At 41.6% G+C, this 21,816-nt stretch overlaps 1 protein-coding gene across 1 annotated transcript in view; it reads left to right on the top strand.

Annotated features, from left to right (window-relative positions):
• Nucleotides 1–21,816, top strand: part of gabrb4 (gamma-aminobutyric acid type A receptor subunit beta4) — a 66,376-nt gene that overhangs the window by 20,394 nt on the left and 24,166 nt on the right. Inside the window, exons 3-4 of the mRNA XM_032576715.1 lie at nucleotides 16,980–17,047; nucleotides 20,870–21,090. Of these exons, the coding sequence (XP_032432606.1) occupies nucleotides 16,980–17,047; nucleotides 20,870–21,090 (289 nt within the window). The remainder of the gene's footprint in view (nucleotides 1–16,979; nucleotides 17,048–20,869; nucleotides 21,091–21,816) is intronic.

Below are 21,816 nucleotides of genomic sequence, written 5' to 3'. Positions count from 1 at the left end.
AGAGCAGTAATATATGTTTGACTGAATTATGAATCAATAACCTTTGGAGAATTGTATTTATCAGTTACTGCATTGGCAGATATTCAGTGGTATTCTGGTCCTCAATCAAACCGGGTCTATTGGACTATCAGGTGTGAAAATACCCTCCATAAAAGGTCCGGACCAAGAGAGTGGACAAACTCTGGTCCGTGTAAAGTAGCCCAAAAGTATCAAGTGTAAACACATCGTAAGATTTGAAAGTCTCCTCTCTAGAAAAACCTAACTTAAAGGATTCATTGCCTGGTTTGCTTCTGACCGAGCCTCTTCATACTACATACAAAAAATCTTTGGCTTCCCATTCATGTTGCGCAATCTCAAACAATGAATTCAAACTGCAACAGCACTGTTAAAAGTGTTGCGTCGGTAATAATTGTCTGGATGTTAATGTGTTTTATTTTATTTTACAAACCTTTCCAAATAATTCACATCTCTTCATGCCTCATACCTGGCCAACGTGCCTGGCAACCAAAACGGCTCTGTTTGAATTTCTAAAAACAGCAGACGCTGATCAGCCATGCAAATGATCCCCGACAAGTAAGTGACATTGCTTACGTGTTTGGTTCCGCTGCGGCGTTCTGCAGGGAAAACCCGCTCCCCAGCATTCCTATGGATGTCAGCTTGACACTTGCCACCTACCTGCACACTTTGCACAGACCAATCGAGCCTGTTCTTTTGGAAGCAGCTCTTCCCTACAGAAGCAGCCAATTCCCAGCAGGACAGCGAGCCTCGCAGAAAGTGCTTAATAATGACTCAAAAAATACAACGGAGAAATAAAAGAAGAAGAAAAAAAAAGTCTTGACGTGAACACCTGGCCTCTAAAGTCCCTGAGTACCGTTTGAATGGGATCTGCTGTCGGCTGTGGTAACCAAGCCAAACCCTGGGAGCTCACAGTTGACAGTGTGCAGGGAACAGAGTATTTTTCGTTGGTTTTCTTTCTTGTTCTTTTGCTAAATGTTCTAGTTGTAGACATTCTGGTACTTTGAGGTGCTTTTTTTCATGATCCAGTGCTTGTTAGGGTTGTTTGGATTAAGGTTTAAGATTCTCACCTACAATCTAAGGGCTGATTTTTCTGAATTCCAGCTATTTCTGTAAAAGCAGCTATTCAACATGACATGTCATGTTGAATAGCTGCTTTTCAACATAGCTATTTTCTTAAAATGAATTCTTCTTTTGTTGCATCTTAAAAAAAACAACAACAAAAAAACACTGTAGAGCTCACATCACCATGTGTGATGTAGCTTGCTCAGTGTGTGGTTACCTTTGATTTCTAGTCTCGCACTCTAGTCAATTGGTCACCATCTTTAAACTTGTTTTCATCTTAACAGTGTCGTCTTTGCATTTCTCTTTGGCAAAGTGTCATTTGATGCAAAAAAATAAATAAACCCTGAACTCTAGGTGGCAGTGCAGGAGAGGTTGGAGGTTGTCAAGTTTCACATGGCAGAAATACGTGTCTTGTAAGAGCAACTCTTGCATTTCTGACTTCTACTCATCCTTCATAGAGCAAACAACACCTTAAGATGAAAGTTTTCATTTCTACCATCACTTCCAGCGCAGCCTGTCAAATGCAGGGTGTCTGATTGGCTGAACTCCTCAAGAATTCACCTTTAAAGCAGTTTAGATAAAACTCTCATGCATTCCTATAGTCAGAGTGTGACTTAGAATGCTTCTGAATATATCAGCAAAGCTCTAAGGCATTAATCTTATTCCCCCCTGAGACATATTAGCCACGTAATTACGGCAGGTTAATGTAATTACGTAGAGAACTTCAGCCGGACGCGGCGACACGCAGCATTCCCCTGAAGTAATGGGATTCACTGCACATGGAGGTCGGCTCATAAGATTAGCTTGGAGGCGCTGCACCATTTGAAACATACAAGGACAGACGTCTCCTTAGAAATTAATGCTTAAAAATGTGCAAACACTGCCGTGCAAAATAACTTTTTTGCATCTTGCTGCATCACAACCACAAACTTCAGGAATTTCGAGTGTAATATTTGCGATGGAGCAACACGTGAGTGTCAAGGGAGAGACAAAATAATCTATGGTTTTAAAATTATTTGCAAGTAAAAGACAGAAAAATGAGGTGGGAGTATTTCTTTAAATAAAACTCTATGGAATTAAATGCCTTCAGGAGTCACCTAATCACTAAACGGAATCGATTTGAGTGTAATTTCATCTCAGTATAAAGCCGCCTTTTAAAAAAATAAAAAAGCCTCAGACATTTGTTTGTGGACTTTGCAAACATAAACAAAAAAAACAACAAAAAGCTAACCCTGCATTTTACCCCATCAACACCATGTCAATGGTGAAGCATGGTAGTGGCAGTATCATGCAGGTAGTGGTGCTCATCTTCACCAGAAAAGCTAAAGAAAACCTATTGGCCTGACATAAGACCAGTGTAGAGGTTCACCTTGTAGCAGGACAACAATGCCTAAAGATATTGTCTGGTATATATAGAATGGCTTAGATCAAAGCATATTGGTGTGTTAGAATGTCCCAGTCAAAGTCCAGATCCAAATCCAATTGAGAATCTGTGATTCTCACCGAGTTTTAGGTACTCTTCAAAGAAGAATGAGCAAAACCTTTTATCATCCTTCTTCCACACTAATAATATTCTCCTTTGTATTGCCGTGTTGTAGAGGTCAGCAACTCCTCTGTCTTGCAACTTTTAGATGTTCCCCTAAACAGCACACCTGAATCAAATGGCTGATTTACCTTCTGAGTGTGAAGTCAATTTCTCTAGAGTCCTGCTAATGACCTAATTATTGTATCTTGGTGTGTTGAAGCAGGAAGATGTCTAAATGTTGCAGGACTTCGGTCCCTGAGGACTGACGTTGCAGATCCCTGGCCTATTGCATAAAGTGCAATCAAAATATCTTAAGATTTGTGGCCGCAATATGTTAAAAAGTCTAAAAGTTGTGAAAACCTGCACTATGCTATGCTACATATGGCACTTTGTCTCACATAAGTGGCTCATCCATAATGTTCAGCAGAAATTTGAAAGAAACACTGAAATTATGGCACTGATTAAAGCATTTGTTGTAGGCCTGGCCAAATAAAATCAGGCTACGAGTAAATAAATGATAAGCTGGACAACAGTGAGCTTTTAAATGAATAATACACATTGTCTTTAGGCGACAATGTGCTGACATACTTCCTCTATGACTGTGCATCAATGTTAATGATGGAAAACAAATGCGCTTTCTGTATATCTGTATTGCCTCTGTTTTCAAACTCAAATAGTTTTTTGCCAAATAACTTTGGTTTTTTATGTTCCATATAAAGGATGGAGAGGCAATTTCTAAGCTTCACATATTGAATATTAGATTTATATTAATACAGAAACAGTTTGCTGGACTGTCCTGAAAAGCAAGCGGGATCACAGGAGATTGTAGAAAATAGGGCTTTTTTATTTTAACCCAAAATATTATGTTTTAGAAAAAGATGTCTGCTGAGCTTATAAAACAAAACAAAATGGCTGCACAAACAAACACAGCTAACCTAACAACAAAATGACACATCTATTCTTGCTGATGAGACTATTAAGACACAGTAGAGGTAACTAAACAGAATACAATCACTAACTACAACAAATAACAGCACAGCTAAGATGATAAACTACACACTGAAAGTGAAAATCAAAACCTTTAAGCTCTGAATACCAATATTCACTTAAATACAAAGACTTATCTAAACAAAGAAAATACAAGTTCCCCCTCGAACTAGTGGTACAGTTCAATCAACATTTAAGTTGGATCCAATGCCGCCGCCATCTTTTGTCAGGGATCATGGCAGGTAAAAGAAACAATAATCAATCATAAGCACAAACAAAAATGAACTGTATGTTTATATAAATGCATAAGTAAACTAAATGTGAGCACTTACAAATAGAACAAATGTATTTAAATCAACCAGTAAACATTTTACTGCATTAAAGACAGTTGCAGACTTAATAGTGGCCGTCACAAACAGCTTTGAAGTTACAACTAAGCAAAGGAAAATCACTGAAAGAAAGGTGCTTGAGTGTAAATTAACTTTTCATTCCTTTAGAGGACTTTAATAATGTTCCTCATTGAATTGTAATTTATGCGCTGGAGCTTCCAGCCGGTGATACATCAAGCGGACCATAATTCTGTGACAAAAATCCGTGTATGTAAGTAGGAGGCGCTGTTCGCTCTCCTTCTTAACATCGGATGTAAGTAGGTTTCATATATCAGGTGCGAGGTCTGTGACAGGATAGGACGATAAGAAGAGGCCACCTTTACTTATCCTCTGTCTGGCTGGCTTCTGGTGATGTAGTGCCTCTGCTCTCCTGCTTCACCTCATCATTTTCATTTGTCTTGCGTTCCGTCCTTTTCGCTCCTCATGTTCGAGCTGCTTTCCTTTAAATCGCCACCAATCGCCACATATTCGACTCCAGATTGTCCTTCTGTAGTTTATCTAGACGTAAACCACATAGCCAAGGCTGATCACTGGAGAGATTTCTATATGTTGGAACGGAAAGCAATGAGGTAACGGCATATAACTTTGTGTTTTGAAACCAATCTGTATTTTATTTTGATATAGTTCAGTTTGATGTGATGAATGTGAGCAATAATCTCATTGGCTGTGAGACAAACGAGAATTTAAACGACCGCAATCAGGTCCTGTTTTACATGATAGCCATAATCATTATGTTTCTGTTCTGAAATATACGGAGGTTTTGAAAGTGCTTTTTAAAGTAGGGGATTGTTCAGATTGTTCAAAGTGGGATTTTGTCGAGAGACTCCAAGATGTCAGTATTTTCTCTACTGCAGCTACAAATAAATATAATTTGGGAAGCTCAATGTCCATATTTTTCCCAATTGCTTTATTAATCCAATTGTTTTGGATTGTTTGGATTAAAACAATCCAAAACAATAGATGGATTGTCAATCCATCTATGTTTCTGTGGAAGGAGCTTCTGTTCCCCAAACTGGTACATTGTTTACTGCAGATCTACAAGTGAAATTTACCTGGATGCCTCTGAGTGTTTACTGTGATTCACTGTGCATTCTAACACCTTTCTAACACCAGCCAATAAGAATCAGTAAACGTATCATCAAGAATTACCTCGTCAATTCTTTAAAACCTACATTGTCGATTATATTAGTATAATCGACAATAGTAATGACTCTTTGAGAAATGTTGGTTTGATAAAAAGAAAGGTTAAAAAAAAAAAAAAAAAGCAACTCGAACTCAGTTCATGTAAATGTTAATATAATGTTTTTTAAGCCCAACATTGCTCTGGTTTTTGCATTAGATTCTGATTAACATAAAAATGTGGATTGTTATTAACAAACACTCTGGCAGTCTGCAGCTTCTGACTGCCACTGCTTTACAAACGTCCCACATTTTTAGGTGAAACAAAATACTAACATGTCAGGTATCGCTGCAAGAAAGGTGGTGTTTTTGACCCTGCATACTGATGCGAGCGCAGCTTGTGAGCGACAGCTATCGACAGCAACCAGCAGATAGCAGGACAGTCACTCACGGGAGTCAAATACTGTCGATTGCTGAGTCCCATAAACGGGGGGAAGGGAGGAGCGAGGTGCGGGGGAGCGGGCTGGCGAGAGGTGTTAAGAACTCTACATAATATATTATGTTTTAGAGAGGAGATACTGACTGCTAACAAATACCCCACAAAACCACACTTTGAAAAAATCTAAACCATCCCATTAAAAAGGATTGTTGAACTATCTGGTATCTTTCTGACTATTAATTAGAAAAATGTCAAGAGCAGAACATAACCGGCATACTCAATTTGACTTTGTTCTCCTTTTCTTTTAAAGACAAGTCTGAAAACAACATACTCTGTTTTTTTTTGGTTTTTGTTATTTTGGGCGGGGGGTACGACCCTGCGAACATTTGCATCTCTTGTGAATCTTCTATCTTGGTCTGGTCACCTTTGTCTTTGAGTATTTCACCGTATCAGAGCCATCTCTCATACAGCCATCGGCCTTAATTTGACAGGTTTAAATTAAGACACGCCATCTGCAGGTCTGACTAAAATATCACCCGATTAATCAGCCCCTCTGTGCTTATACTCTACCACAGACACACAACATTTCATTAAAGTAAAAAAACAAAACATGTCGCTTAGGAAATGTCCTTTTTGCCTACTTTTTATGTTGATACTGTATAAAAAGTGGATGTTATTTCAAAACCGAATTTGTAGATTTCTTGTCAGACAGGATTCTGTTGCTCAGGTTGTGTTTGTAAAGGATTTTGCGGTGGTGTTTGTCTTTTTACTAGAAGGTCCTGGAATCACATCTGCCAATCTGTGTGGGATTTATTTATTTTTTCTTCTTCTCTGTTCTGAGTTAAACTGGCTCGCTCCGCGTCTGTGCTGATTTCCAAACGTGTGCACCGCTTTCCTCCCACGGCCCCGGAGAGGTCAGTTGGAAACTCCGAGATGCCCGTAGGTGTGAATGTGTAACGTCAGGATGTGTGTGCGTTGGCTCTGTGACAGACTGATGTCCTGTCTGAGGCTTCTCTCTCACGCCCCCACATGCTTGGATGCAGACTTCAGCTCCGCCGCAACCCTCAAGCTGCTTCAGAAAATGGATTTATCTAACAATAAATTGTGCTGGTGGAGAGCTGCTGAATGGAATTGCAGCTTGTACCAAATCCTATTCTGTGCTCTCATAAAAAAGATCTTTGAGTTCAAATTGAGTTTACATGATAACTTGTAATTGTAGTAAGTCATTAAGGAGTTTGGATTGGATGAGAACCTTGCACAATGATAACAATTTCATATAAAATCAGTGTTGAGTTTTTATTTACTACTGTTGCTACTGCTGTTAATACAATATCAGTATTAGTACATATAGTATATTTATTATTTACATATTTATTTATATGGTAATACAAATTAATATTACCTTAATATTAAATGCTTAAATACACAAACAAGCAAGCGTTCCCTGTTTCAAACTGTCAGTTGCCAGGATAATGTAAAATTTATTTATTGCAACCTTCAAATTCAAACTTTTACACACATTAAAGTTATTAAACCCTTAAACAATTTCATTTTTATTATTATTATTACTGCTTATTATTTTTTTCTGCAAGTATCTTTGTGGTTCCATTTGCCTGTACCCCCAGGGATCAAGTAGATTACTCATCTCTGCTCTAATCTGGGAAAGACCCAGATGATGTCATGGCTTTGCAAGCCTCTGATTGGTTAATTTAAAACATCTGAGTTTGGAAGCAACTGCGAATGCCTTGACGTAAAGGGAAGAGACGGTGATTTCAATCAGGAAATTTTAGGTTGAGGTTTACGAGGCGCCGTTTGTAAAGTCACACAGTGAAAAATGAAAAGCCGTAATTTATTTATTGTGTCATCCGAGGGAGAGAGAAAGAGAGAAAACCGGGGTTCATTTTTCAAAGCCATATTTTCACAATGTTGTTCATTGATTTATGAATTGCCACAGTTTCAAACAAAATATTTAGTTAGCAACATAAATATTCAGCTCAACACTAGCCATGTAGTTCTAACTTTGGAGCTAAATATTCGTTTCGAAGTGTGTTTAGTGTGTAACTAAATGAAGAGAGTGGGTTTTTTGTACATTAATCAAATATTTCTGATGCAGGATAATGAAATAACAAAACACAGCAGCACAGCTATTAATCTGAAGTCAACATATGAGCAAGTCAACATATCAGCAACCTTGAAATGTTTCCTTTCTTAATTTGATCATTTCCTTTTGTTCAGTGTTAGCATTTTTTTTGTTAGTTTTTTTTTTTTTTTTGCTTCTTTTAAGAGACCCTTAGGCTTTTCCGAGCTGAAGGTGCCAGCTCTGCAGTGCAGGTTGATCTTCGTTGTGATGGGAATACTCCAGGCTGCTGCACCGCATGCAGGAGCAGCCCTGCGCATGCAGGGGCACCGTATTGTTGCGTTTGTTAATTTTCCCGTGAAGAGGGCTTTGTGAGAGCGGTAGCCATTGAAAAGAAAAGCAAACACTGATTCGACTGGATACATCATCATGCTTCTCCCGCAACAGTGTCGAGAAAATGCTGCACAGTTGCTATGGAGCCCTCTGTTGCTAAGCAATGGCTTGATTATCAGTTTTTTTGTTGTTGTTTTTTTTTTTTTTTTCACATAAGAGGTGGCATTTTCTTTGCTGCCTAGAAAAGTTGTTTTCAGAAAGGTTTTTACAATTGACAAGATATGTGTCACTTTTGTCATTTAAAGAGAAATGGACCTTTACTCCTTACTGATTATTCAAATGCACCAAACTTAAATGCACAAACAGTTACCATGACGGTTTTCAATGACAAACGGCAGTTTTAGAGAAAATTACCTCTTTGTCCAGAGAGGTCGTTAAGACCCTTTTGTCTGACTGTTATCATAGCTGATGAGTTTTATCTAAATATCTATGTCATGTCTTGTGTGTTGTGATTAATTTCACACACAATGGATGGAGTTGGGTGGCCGAAGGGATTCTGTTCTTTTAGCCAAAAACAACACCGTTGCCACATGTAGTGCAAACAATATCCTCTTGATTGTAACTGTAAAAATTAACAGCCTATATTTCAAGTATGCGTGCACACACACACAGAAAATATACAGTGAGAAGTGTTTGTGTTCTGGATGTCGTTCATGCAGTCTGATTGTCGAGACCTGCTCTCTTCTCTTTACAGATGATAATAAAATGCTCCAGTTGAGGCAATTTTTTTTGTGTTATGTTTTTTTAACAATCACTTCCCAGCATTAAGCATATATGGTGCTTGATGTGAACTGCCGTTACAGCGGAAAAACATTAAATAGGGCAGCCTGACTGTCCAGTATATACATCAGTTGTGGTTGTCTGCCCCGGAGCAGCATAAGACTGTCAGGCTGAAAGCTAAATGTGGCGACACATTGTTGTAGTGGAGGAGACAGCATGCACAGACACTGGCAAAGAAGGAGAGGACAGCAGGGCTGAACAAATCCAAACTGTCAACCAGGAGTGAAAACATTATGACAGGATAAACGACCAACCTTTCCTTTTTTTTCTTTTAGCTGAACTCTGTTATTATAACTATTAGGTACCCAGTCACTGTATTCTTGCATCCAACTTTTTTAAAAAGTCTGTTGACTAATTTTAGCTTCTTTGTTTCATGTTGTGAGGTGTTTTAAGAGGTAAAATACTTAAAATTTTAACTCTAGCTAGAAAAGCTATCTAGATTGTCAGTATACACCAGTCTTATCAAGCTGTTTTCATACTGCTGTAACCATTGGAGGTAAAAAACAATTCATAAAGTTGCACTGGGTTAGCTAAACTTTATGTTGTTGAAGGCCATTACAGAATAAAAGGCAGCCTTTTTTTATTACCGCTTTGTAGAGCATGCTTGGGTGTTTGTGGTACGTACTAGTAAAACCAACAATTTTTTTATATCTACGAACTTCACCTTTGTGTATCAGGCTATTTAATCATGAAAAGACTAAAGTCTTGTCTGTAATTTAGGATTACTCACTTAAATTACAAGATTGTGGTTCTGATCACCATTTGAACCACTGTTTTCAAATACAAGAGAATATGACCAAAACAACAACAGGCAAACTTCTGGTAGATATTATTTAATGGAGTCACAGTAGTACATTTTCTTTAGGTTTTGACTAGGTTTGAGAAATTTACTGTAAATCAAAGTCAGTACGAAATGTCCTCAAGCAGCAAGAACTGATGCATATTGGACAGAAACATCCTGCTGTAGATGTATGTTCAGTCCGATCGTATAAACATATTCAAATGTATTTACATACACTCCACTCCTGGGCTGCACTGTTGCCTTGCAGCAGGAAGGTCCTGGGTTTGATTCCTGGCCTGGGGTCTATCTGCATGTTCTCCTTGTGCATGCGTGGGTTCTCTCCGGGTACTCCGGCTTCCTCCCACAGTTCCAAAACATGACTGTCAGGTTAATTGGTCTCTCTAAATTCTCCCTAAGTGTGAGTGTGTGTGTGTGCATGGTTGTTTGTCCTGTCTGCTATTGTGTTCACCCTGGACTGGCGACCTGTCCAGGGTGAACCCACCTCTCGCCCGAAATGTTTGCTGGAGTTAGGCTCTGTTAAAGAAAATAGAAAGAGTTACAAGGGTCCCTCATGTAGCTAAAAACCTCCCCCGCTTCTGTACTTCACCATTAGAATTCCTTACAGTTTTTCTTAAAAAATGTAATTGTTTTTAATTTTCATTGGACCACAGGACATGTCTCCAAAGATCTAGATCTTTATTCCTGTGTGGATTATCAAAATAAACGTTTTCCCTTGCTTTTTGATTAATGGCTTTTCATCCCATGTCGGTACAGAACTCACAGTTAACATCTCTCCCCAGCTTTGGCCAGCATGTTTTAAGGTATTTTGTTCATCTTGTGGTGTTGGTATGCTCATTTTTCACTAAACAGCATTAATTTCTGGGACACAGAGTCTCTCTCCCTGCTCAATAGTATGATGAATAGACTCTCCAGTGGCAAACTGAGTTTTTATTTATTTTTTTTAAATTATCGCCAAAGTCAACCCAGACATGTGGAGGTCCACATTTATCTTCTTGATATGTTCAATTATGTCACACAAACCTGCAATATGTCTCTTTTTTATGTAAACAGCTGGTTTTACTTCTATTCTCTCTTAATAATAGTTGCTACAAAATATAATTAGGGTGAGCACATAGAATGCATTTTGTTAAGGGGTCTAATATTCTTCAGCGGAATCCTCTAATAAACCAATTTTAACACCAGTTAGATTAAATTTAGTTATCAACATACATCCTCAGCATTATTACCGCTGTGATTCATTTCTGCTAAAAAAAAACTAACTGCGGCCAGTTTTTGCTCACAGCAGGCATGTGAGAATTGGAGTGACCAGCCTTTAGCGCCACTCCTTGTAGGCATCAAAGACCTCACAGTGCAAACTTTAATTTGATTAATGGAAAATTCCCCCCGATTGTTGTCACCGTGCCCAGCTAACCAAGAGCCACATACGGCAAACGCTGGTAGACAATGAAAGAATTGCTCATTGTGTTTTCTCACTGTGTCTGTTGTGCTGCAGTCTACCACATCTATTTCCAAAGCTCACTCTGAAATCTGCTTGCAGCTCCTCCTGCTGAGACGTTGGCCGGCGTCCGTCAGAAAAACCGGGGCATGTTGACACATTTGGTGTCTTCCTGGGGAAAAAAAGAAACGTCGCTGAGAGCGTTTACACCCTATTTTAGCTATTGTTCACCAAAAAATGCTCTTTGCCTCGGGACGTTGCATCCTCTTTAATTTGGCGACATTTATCTGCCGTAGGGATTCTAACTCCAGGAAAATGGGCACATCAAACATGGAGTTTTGAAATATTCCTCTTTTTTTCAACTTGCAGATGCAAACTCTGCTAATGGTTTTATTTTGGAATTGTCTCTGTTTTACAGAAGTGGAGCTGAAATATGCCAAAGCACCGGCGGTGAGATTTGAGGCTCTGTGTACGCACTTTGACATCTCAGGGAAAAACGGCTATTGTTGCCTTTACAAAGTGTGATGGTCCACAGCGCTACTTAAGACAAAGCTTTAGAACATTTAGTGAAAACAAAAAAAGTTAGAGTAGAACTGGGCCAGAGAGGGAGGGAGGGATTGCAGTCTCCATTGGCGATGAAAGTTTGATCAGGATAAACAGAGCAATTAAATTACTTCTGAGACACTCCGGTCAATTGAATACTTTATAATAATAACAAAAGTGTTTACTGTAGTAATTAGGGAGTTATTGGTTACAGCACAATCCGAATTATTTTATTGATCCAAAACCTCATGGTCATAAACATCAAGACTTCACTGAGCGCCACTGTTCCAGCAAACCTGCTAAAGCAATGGTAAAAAAGTATTCACGCTCTTAAATCCGTCAATCCTCAAAACCCCTTCCAGAATATCTGTGGGTCTTTTGGCTACTTTTCAGATAATGTTTTTTTTCTACATCCTGTCATTGTGTTGGTAGGTTTGTGATTGTGTAATAGTCTTTTTTTTCAGATGTTCTAAGCTTTGGATCTTGTTTTCCCAAACTAATCCTTCTTTAAGCTTCACCAGAACTTCAATTCCTATTTCTTTCACTTTAAATTGTCTGCTACTCTGTTAGTTTGGAACATATGATCCCCCAAAAATACAGTTTGGTTGTTACGAGACATAATGTAGAGAAGACCTTTGATACCCAATTGTATTATATTTATACTAGCCAAGCTTCCTCAGCTCTCTAATCATGCGCCTTCACCCATTTGCAAAGTTCGCCACATAATAGCTTCCAATTTGTATTATTATTATTTTTTGTATATAGTATATATATTTATTTGTTTGAATTTTTTAATATGATGAATAAAGTGACTGATTGAGCAGTGTTCAGTAAGTTAATCACTTGTTATGTTTTTATGACAATGATTTTCAGACAGGCAGAGGCAGAGTAAAACCGGTGGCCTTTGCGGGGTCCTGGCCTGGTGGCGTCCTTAAGGAGACCGTTTCAAGTATGGAAACTACTGCATGTTGAGCCATTTCTCTAAGCCACATTCAGCTTCTTGATGGCCATGGATCAGTGAGCGTTTTAATGGACCTTACCAGAGGGGCCGCTTTTCATTGGCTGATGCCCATTCTACGTGGTCACGTGCGTGGCCGTCTCACAAACACCGTTAGCTTCCCGTTAGCTAAGAACAGCATAATGGCAGAACTGATACAACTTCTACACCTTGAAGCCTGTCTGCTACACAGTCTTACTTTAGCTAAACAGATCAATGCAATGTGTCTGTATCTGACATACACTAAAGTTTTTATTTTAGCAGAAAAGGCTTTGGACTAAACTGTTACTCGTGTTAGCCACGCTAGCACCAAGTACAGCTAGTCAAGCAACCATCGCTGTTTTCAGGGAAGCGCTGATTAATAATCGAGAAATAAATATCAAGCCTGGAAACTTGATATCGTAACGGACTGAATGTTATGTTTTTAACGTCTTTGCTCGTCATGAGGGGCGCAGGCGGTTGCCACGGTAACAGGTTTGCTTAAACTACAAAGAGAGAGAGAGAGTAAAAAGGTAGGAGTGGTTTTGAGTTGATCACCTGTTCGGGTTATTTTACCTTTGTTTACCTTTGCTGTGGCGCATTACAGCCGCTGTAGTTTCTAAACGTTGGACTAATTACCTCGTTCGTTTGTGAGTTTACGTCATTCACAACAAACATCAAATATATTTCATAAAATTTTAACGAACAAATGGCTTCTACCGCGATTATTATGTGAAATTAAATTAATTATATCCCAACTTCTGAAGATTTGCCTTTACCTTTACAGAGCTCTTTGGTTCCTCCTATCAGTCTGTAGCTTCTCATATTGACGTCATCAAACCAAATGTCAGATCTACCATAACTGACTGACACCTGCTGGCCTCAGGTTTGCAACCAGCTTGTGACTGAGAAACCAGTAACCTCCTCCCAGATGATGACATGAACTTGTTAGTTCCTCTGTCTATTGTAGTAGCTGATATATTGTGAAAATCTGGTAGAAATGATGCACTAATCGAGTCATGTTTACATAGAAACAACGCGCCGCGAGGCTTTGCTTGTGAGACTTGCGGTCACGTGGGTCGGTTGTGGGCGGAGCTTGGTAAGGTCCATTGCATGAGGTGTTTGAACCCCTGCACTCTCTATTCAAAACCAGGAGAATATACACTGAGACTGTGACTATTTGGTAGTATGGATATTAGATGTTGAACCCATATTTAAAAGACAGCATATAATTTAGTTTGTGAGCACATTTCATTGTTATCTGAGCATGACTGATGAGGCTCCGCAATTCAATGCATAATTTAAATAAGCTAATTAGTCATCAAACCAAATAATACTAGAAATTTACCAACAGTAGTGCTCATTCAGGTCCTATTTTCCACAGGGAATTGTGCTTAGAGCTCCATTCTGCTGCTAATTCTATCCAGACATCCTAAATATGGCTGTGTGTTGTTATAACAGCTTCAGACAATATAGCTAGTGAGGGTGAAAAGCAGCTTGGACTTCATTTATAGTCATGTCCTATATTCAGAATACAGTCCAGCAGACTGATAATGCATCTCTAGGGAGGATAGCTGAGCTGATAAGGGTTATGTTGGGGATTTTTTTTTTATGCACTAGCTTTAAATTTCTGTACCTCTTTAACAGTGTTTTTTTTCCCGCCATAAGCTAATTTTTGTTTGTTTTCTTTTGCTTCTTCCAAAGCTTTGGATATTAAGACAATTCAAAGGAGAAAAGATCAATATGTTGTAATCTGAGAGAAAATAATTCTGAACTTTAATGGCGTGCTCATTGACATGAGCATCAACTGATTAGATTTGATTCATGACCGTCTTTGCCGTGTACTGATGGATCAAATTACGGTGCCTTGCAGAAGTATTCGTCACCAGTAGCTTTTCTCCATTTTGTTTTGTTACAATCAGAAACATCGATATGTTTTATATTGATTTTATGGGTGGGCTAGACCAACACAAAGCAGACTGTATTTGTGAAGGAGAAGGGTATGCTGTTTTCCAGGGTTTTTTTTACACACACAATCTGAAAAGTGTGGCGTGCTTTTGCTTTCAACTCCACTTATTCTGATAATACTACATAAAAGCAATTTTAACCAACTGCCTTCAAGACAGTTATAAAGACAATTAATGATTATTCAGCATCTTGAAGACAGAGGAACACAGCTGAGAAGTCAGGGAGAAAGTTGTAGAGATGTTTAGGTTATAAAACAATATCCCAAGTGTCAAACATCTCCTACAGGACAGGTCAGGTCATTAGTCAATAATGTGAAAAGCGTAGCAAACCAGAAAAACAGCCGCAATATATCTGTTTCACAAACTCGCATCTTGATTAAATTCATCATTCAAAGCTCCAGTCCTCTCGGAGTTGCCGTATACTGCATATGCGCTAACTCCTCTTGCATGAGAGCCGCTCCTGTGTTGTTTATGATTCCCATAAAAATGCCATTTCCTACTATAAAGACAAGTTACATTATGGGAAAATCCTGATTCAGCTCTGCCACACTTGCTATGCACTTGTGTACTTTCTGTTTTTGGTGTCAGCGCTTTGTGTTTTGCGGCCTGATCAGGCAAAGTGAAGGTGACAGTGGAAGCGAAGAGGAAGGGAGGAGCGGGGGAAAGGCGCTCAGGCATATGCACAGAAAAGAAAAAAATGAATGATTCGCACAGAGAAGTCGCCGAGAGTGACAGACATCCAAATACTCTCGTTCTGACTTCTTTTTAAAACGGAATGTCAGGCATTAAAAAAACATTATATATTTTCCTGGACTTGTCCTTCAGGCAAAGTTACTTACTTTAAACAACTAAATCTACTTGTGGTAGGATGAGGTAAACTAACTATTACTAATCATCGCACTATTGAACACAATAGACTTTCTCACATCCTATAAACTCATAAACTTGCATTCCTTCATTGTTTTTCCTGTTAATATTAATACAGAACGCAGCTGCACAACGCCTGCGCTCGCTGGCTGTTGGGTACACGGACACTGTGAATGGATTATACTTGTGAACAGCGAGTTGTCTGAATACTGAAGTGGACTGAGTGTTGTTGTATACTTTGGAGAGTAATTGTGCATAACTGCTTACATATCTCGCAACACACACTGTAATTATGAAGATGAGCAATGGTTGCTCGTCCTGTTCCCTAACATGGGTTCCTAACATAGAAATTAGTACGGATGAGCGCGTTCTCCCTGGGTAATTTGGTGAGCTGAGGGTGATGCATTTCTCATACGGCGTTTTGTTCATGTTGCCTGGGTCTTACCCGAGACGAAGCAGCTGTTGGGGTTGTGGTTGGACAGAGGTTGTCTTATATCAACACTTTACTAGAACTCACAGGGAAGATGATTGTTCTTTCATAAAATATCTGGAGTGAGTTATGGTGTAAAAGTATTTACATCCCAGGAACTTTGTCATATTTTGTCACCGGCAGGTCAGGGATGAAGTTTTTTTTTAGTTTTTATTTGTTTCAGTAAATAACAACAACACATAACTGTGCACATATCACAAAATTTGCCAAGGGGAGCATGAATTAAAACATAATGACAAGAAAACGACTGTCAAAATACTCTTAATTGTACAAATTGCAACATATGTGGCAGAGAGCCTCGTGTCAAAGTAAATTAGCACAACAAATCGTCCAACAGTTGGGAACAAGCCCATATTGTTGTTTTTGCTTTTTGATTAGTTGAAGATTATTTATGTAATTGTAAACATATTCTGTGTTAAAAACAAAAAAAAGAAAGAAAAGAAAAATCTGTTTTTCTCTTCAAAAGTCAGGGAGCCAAAATGAGAATTAAGTTAAAGAATACAGTTTAATACTGCTCAAGTCATCATGTATGGTGGTGCATTCCTGCCAAAAATCCAAAGGAGCTTATTAAGCAATTACAACAGAGCACGTATATATGGAGAGAGCACAAAGTTCTCACAAGAAAATTGTGTTTAGTGTGCGTATTTGTGAGTTGGGGGTGGGAACTCTTCTGACTGATCTGACTGGCTGGATTTTCCACCAATCAGCCCAGGTGTCCACAATCACCAATCAGGTGATAGTCAGCACAGAACTTGACCTAAAAGGAGAAGAAATATAGGAGGAGGTAAAGGTGGACGAAGGAAAAGATCCACAGGACAGTGGAGGAAAGGAAAAAATCAACAAACTTTACTTTTTCCTTATGTTTATTCTTCGTCCTCTTCTTCCTATTACTCTTGTTGCTCTTTGTCTTCGAAAAAGATTTGCAGCTGTTGCTGCTGGAATTGTCAAAAAATTTTTCCACGATACAAATTTTGAAAACCATGCATACAAGTGTGTCTCTTTTTCACAGTTAACAGTAATAATCAGCTGAAAATGCTACTTTAAAAAAAAAAAATCAACATGTCAAGGTTCGTTCTTTGCTTCATTTTCCTTGTTCCTTTGCTCCTTCAGGTCCTCCAGTCATCGTAGGGATGAGCATCAACATAGCCAGTATCGACTCCATCTCAGAAGTAAACATGGTGAGTTACGTTCTCCTTGGTCTTAGGTCAACCTTGTGTTTGCCCACTCCCCACCCACCACAGGTCACTGCTGACATTATCTGTGTCACTGGGAGGGCCTTATCCACAGCCCTGCTGCCCAGTTGTGAAACTAACCAAAGACGGAAACTAAGCAAATACTTGATCACGCCGTGAGTCTGCGAATAAAACTGAAAACATTTCCTTTCGGGGTAAACAGTTAATTTGTTGGCAACTAGAGAGGCAGGCTGAGCAGAGAAAAATACGATATGGCTGATGTCTAAGAAGTGACGTCACTCTGTCTGACAGCTCTTCTCTGATGAGGCAGAGTTCATTCCTTCCTTTCTTCCATTCTCTCCTTTTTTCCTTCCTTTTCATTCGTATTTTTTGCTGAATTATCCATTAAATTTAAGCGTAGAGCAGCTTACCTACCTATTAATCACTTTAGATCTTTTTATTATTGTCCTGTTTTTATTGAAGCTTCCAAATGTCTCCTTTTTACCATTTTCATTTCATTTTGTGTCGCAGCAATTTCTAAAGGGTCTTTTTTTTTTATTCAGAAAGTATTAATTTGTATGAAGGAGTATTAGGGTCTAAGACTAAGAGATTTTTTTTTTTTTTTAATATGACAATGAAGTCCTAATATCAATAGAATAAATATTTCCAGAAGTTGTAAAATTACAAGAAAAAAGTTACTTTAATGAGAGCAGAACTTCGTTTGAGTTATGAAGAGCTCAGGCTTGTGACTCGTCTTTGAAATAGACGTTTGTCGTTTCCACTCCTGCTACTAATCTGGAGTTAAAAGACTTAAGAGAAATTGTAATAAAATTACTTCATTCTTCATATTAACTTATTCTGGTAACATAACTTTATTCTTGTATAATTATGACCTTATTCTCAAAATATTGCGACTTCATTCTCATAACTATGACTTTATTCTCTTAATATTGTCATGAAGTGGTGTGTTGAGGTGGTGAGGCAGACGCAGCGGGAACCAGGTTAGATGAATGATGAAGATTTTAATAATAAATAAGTCCAACAACGAGCAGCAGGCACAGGGAAACACTGACGACGAACAGACTAGACATTGACGCAAAATTGACGAGGACCCGACGAGGAACAAGGAACACAGGTGGAGTTAAATACATGGGAGGGTAATGACAGAACGAGACACACCTGGGAACAATCAAGGGGAGGACAGGACAACGAAGAGACGCAAGGACACAAAAAACTCTAAATGAACACAGAAAACACAGATCCTGACAGTACCCCCCCCTCAAGGGCGGCTACCAGACGCCCACAAAACAAAAACACAACAAGGGTGGGCGGAGGGGCGCTGGACGGGGGGCCAGAGTCCAGAAAAAAACAAAAAACAACCCACCATTGTGGGCGGAAACACAGGAAGGGCCAAGAGTCCAAAAACAACAAAAAACTACCCACAGGGTGGGCGGAGGCAAAGGAGGCGGGAACCACGGAAGTGGTCTGGCGGTCGTCCGCGGCGGCGGAAACCACGGAGGCGGTCCGGCGGTCGTCCGCGGCGCTGGAGGCGGGAACCACAGAGGCGGTCCGGCGGCCGTCCGCGGCGCTGGAGGCGGGAACCACGGAGGCGGTCCGGCGGCCGTCCGCGGCGCTGGAGGCGGGAACCACGGAGGCGGTCCGGCGGCCGTCCGCGGCGCTGGAGGCGGGAACCACGGAGGCGGTCCGGCGGCCGTCCGCGGGAACCACGGAGGCGGGAACCCCGGAGGCGGGAACCCCGGAGGCGGGACCCCAGGAGGCGGTCCAGCGGCCGTCCGCGGCCCTGGAGGTGGCGATGATGAGCCCCGGGGGCCGCCCACAGACGGCGATGACGAGCCCCCCCGAGGTAGGGTCTCTGGTGGAGCACAGGGGGTCTCGGTCGGCGCACAAGGGGTCTCGGTCGGAACGCTGGGAGTCTCGGTCGGAGCACAGGGGGTCTCGGTCGGAGCACAGGGGGTCTCGGTCTCGGGTGGAACACTGGGGGTCTCGGTCTCGGGTGGAACACTGGGGGTCTCGGTCGGAACGCAGAGGGTCAGGGTCTCAGGTGGAACGCAGAGGGTCAGAGTCGGAACGCAGAGGGTCAGGGTCTCGGGTGGAACGCAGGGGGTCTCGGTCTCGGGTGGAACGCTGGAGGTCAGGGTCTCAGGAGGAACGCTGGAGGTCAGGGTCTCAGGAGGAACGCAGAGGGTCTCGGGAGTCGGGGTCTCGGAGGGAACGTAGAGGGTCTCGGGAGTCGGGGTCTCGGAAGGAACGTAGAGGGTCTTGGGAGTCGGGGTCTCGGAAGGAACGTAGAGGGTCTGGGTCTCGGTAGGAACACAGGGAGTCTCTGGAGGAACACAGGGAGTCTGAGTCGGAGCGCTGGGGGTCTGGGTCTCGGAAGGAACACTGGGAGTCTCGGAAGGAACACTGGGAGTCTCGGAAGGAACGCCGGCTGGAACGCCGGCTGACTCGGCCTCGGGTGCGCCGGCTGGAACGCCGGCTGACTCGGCTTCGGGTGTTCCGGCTGGAACGCCGGCTGACTCGGCCTCGGGTGCGCCGGAGCGAAGCCTTGGAACCGGCCGCGGAGGCGAGCCGCAGCGAAGCCTTGGAACCGGCCGCGGAGGCGAGCCGCAGCGAAGCCTTGGAACCGGCCGCGGAGGCGAGCCGCAGCGAAGCCTTGGAACCGGCCGCGGAGGCGAGCCGCAGCGAAGCCTTGGAACCGGCCGCGGGGGCGAGCCGCAGCGAAGCCTTGGAACCGGCCGCGGGGGCGAGCCGCAGCGAAGCCTTGGAAACGGCCGCGGGGGCGAGCCGCAGCGAAGCCTTGGAAACGGCCGCGGGGGCGAGCCGCAGCGAAGCCTTGGAAACGGCCGCGGGGGCGAGCCGCAGCGAAGCCTTGGAAACGGCTGCGGGGGCGAGCCGCAGCGAAGCCTGGGAACCGGCAGCGGAGGTGACAGCTGCGGAAGGCGACGAGGGGCCGGCTCCACCGGCGGCTCACGTCGCTGGCTTCCCGGACGAAGGAATCGACGGGGGCCATATCCGGGGGGTGCTAACACCAGCCTTGTTCCCCGGAAAAGCTCCCGCTGCAGGTCGGCGAGAGCTTCAGCCAGCTCCCTGTCCTCCCTGCCGGACCTCCGCCTCGGGCCGCTCTGCCCTCTAGGAGGCAACCTCGCTCCAGCTGGGTCCATTTTAAAGCTAGCCTCACCGTTCGGTTTGGTCGGGTCCTACTGTCATGAAGTGGTGTGTTGAGGTGGTGAGGCAGACGCAGCGGGAACCAGGTTAGATGAATGATGAAGATTTTAATAATAAATAAGTCCAACAACGAGCAGCAGGCACAGGGAAACACTGACGACGAACAGACTAGACATTGACGCAAAATTGACGAGGACCCGACGAGGAACAAGGAACACAGGTGGAGTTAAATACATGGGAGGGTAATGACAGAACGAGACACACCTGGGAACAATCAAGGGGAGGACAGGACAACGAAGAGACGTAAGGACACAAAAAACTCTAAATGAACACAGAAAACACAGATCCTGACAAATATTATGATTCTAATCTTTGACAACTTTTTTTTTCTAATAATGACATTATTCTCGATATGAAAAATAAAATCTTAGCCTGGCCCTACTCAGTTGTAAATGTGGGATTTTAACCCTGAGGATGATCTGTAAATTATATACACTATCCTGGCAGTAACTGTTAATCTCTCTGTTAATCTGCTCCTTCTTAAGGAAATAAATGAACAGAGGTTTGTAAACGGATGGGGACGCCCCGGCACTGCAGAACAGATGATGCACATTTTCATTTTTTGTGTTTTATATTTCACAGGACTACACCATCACAATGTATTTCCAGCAAAGCTGGAGAGACAAGCGTTTGGCCTACGGAGAGCTGAAACTAAACCTGACTTTGGACAACCGTGTAGCAGACCAGCTGTGGCTCCCTGATACTTACTTCCTTAATGACAAGAAGTCCTTTCTTCATGGAGTGACGGTGAAAAACCGAATGATCCGACTGCACCCTGATGGCACTGTCCTATACGGACTAAGGTAAGAGCAGGAGAATCGTTTGGGTTTCTACTCAGTTAATCATACAAACTATATCTCTGTCCAACACTTCTAAGAACGGCTGTAAACAGCAACAATGAGAAGCGTTGTTGTGATGAGGCTCTGAAGGCGGAGAGTCGGAAAGAGTAGGAGCTTCTTAAAGAGACAGAGGTCAATTTCAAGGCTTAAACTACAAAGTAAGATTCATTTTAGGTCATGTTAGAGCTGTACAACATTTTTATAATAACTGAAGGTAACATGCTTACTTGATTGTGCTATAAAATGGCACCACGTGTCTGAAAAACGCATATTACCGCTCCTTTAAGGAATGATGGGATTTCCCTGGTGTTTGTCAGAATTTGCATTTTTGATAAGCTTCTTGCATTACTTTTTGCAACATTCAACATTGAAAGGACATGTGCAGGACAATACAGTATAGAAAAAAAGGCAAAGAAAACTATACAGATTAGACAAAGAGTCTCTTAAAATCATGTATTTAAGAAACAGGGAAAAAAAACACTCCAGACCTGATACATGAAAGATGCATCGTCCTTCAGTTTCAGCTACTTGTTCATACTTTTTTGTGCTAAAGTGGTTTAGCAGCCAAATTATGTTTATTTTGTCTTTTTTTTTGTTTGTTATCGATTCAACTAAAAAATGGGAAGAAACTTAGAAAAAGGTGATGGTCAGAGTTTGCCTGTCATACTTTTTGTTTTGTTTGACCTCTGA

The sequence above is a fragment of the Xiphophorus hellerii genome, chromosome 11 (genome assembly GCF_003331165.1).
Source record: "Xiphophorus hellerii strain 12219 chromosome 11, Xiphophorus_hellerii-4.1, whole genome shotgun sequence".
Classification (NCBI taxonomy): Eukaryota; Metazoa; Chordata; class Actinopteri; order Cyprinodontiformes; family Poeciliidae; genus Xiphophorus; species Xiphophorus hellerii.
The sequence above is the reverse complement of the archived record's forward strand: the minus strand, read 5'-3'. Positions and strand labels throughout refer to the sequence as shown.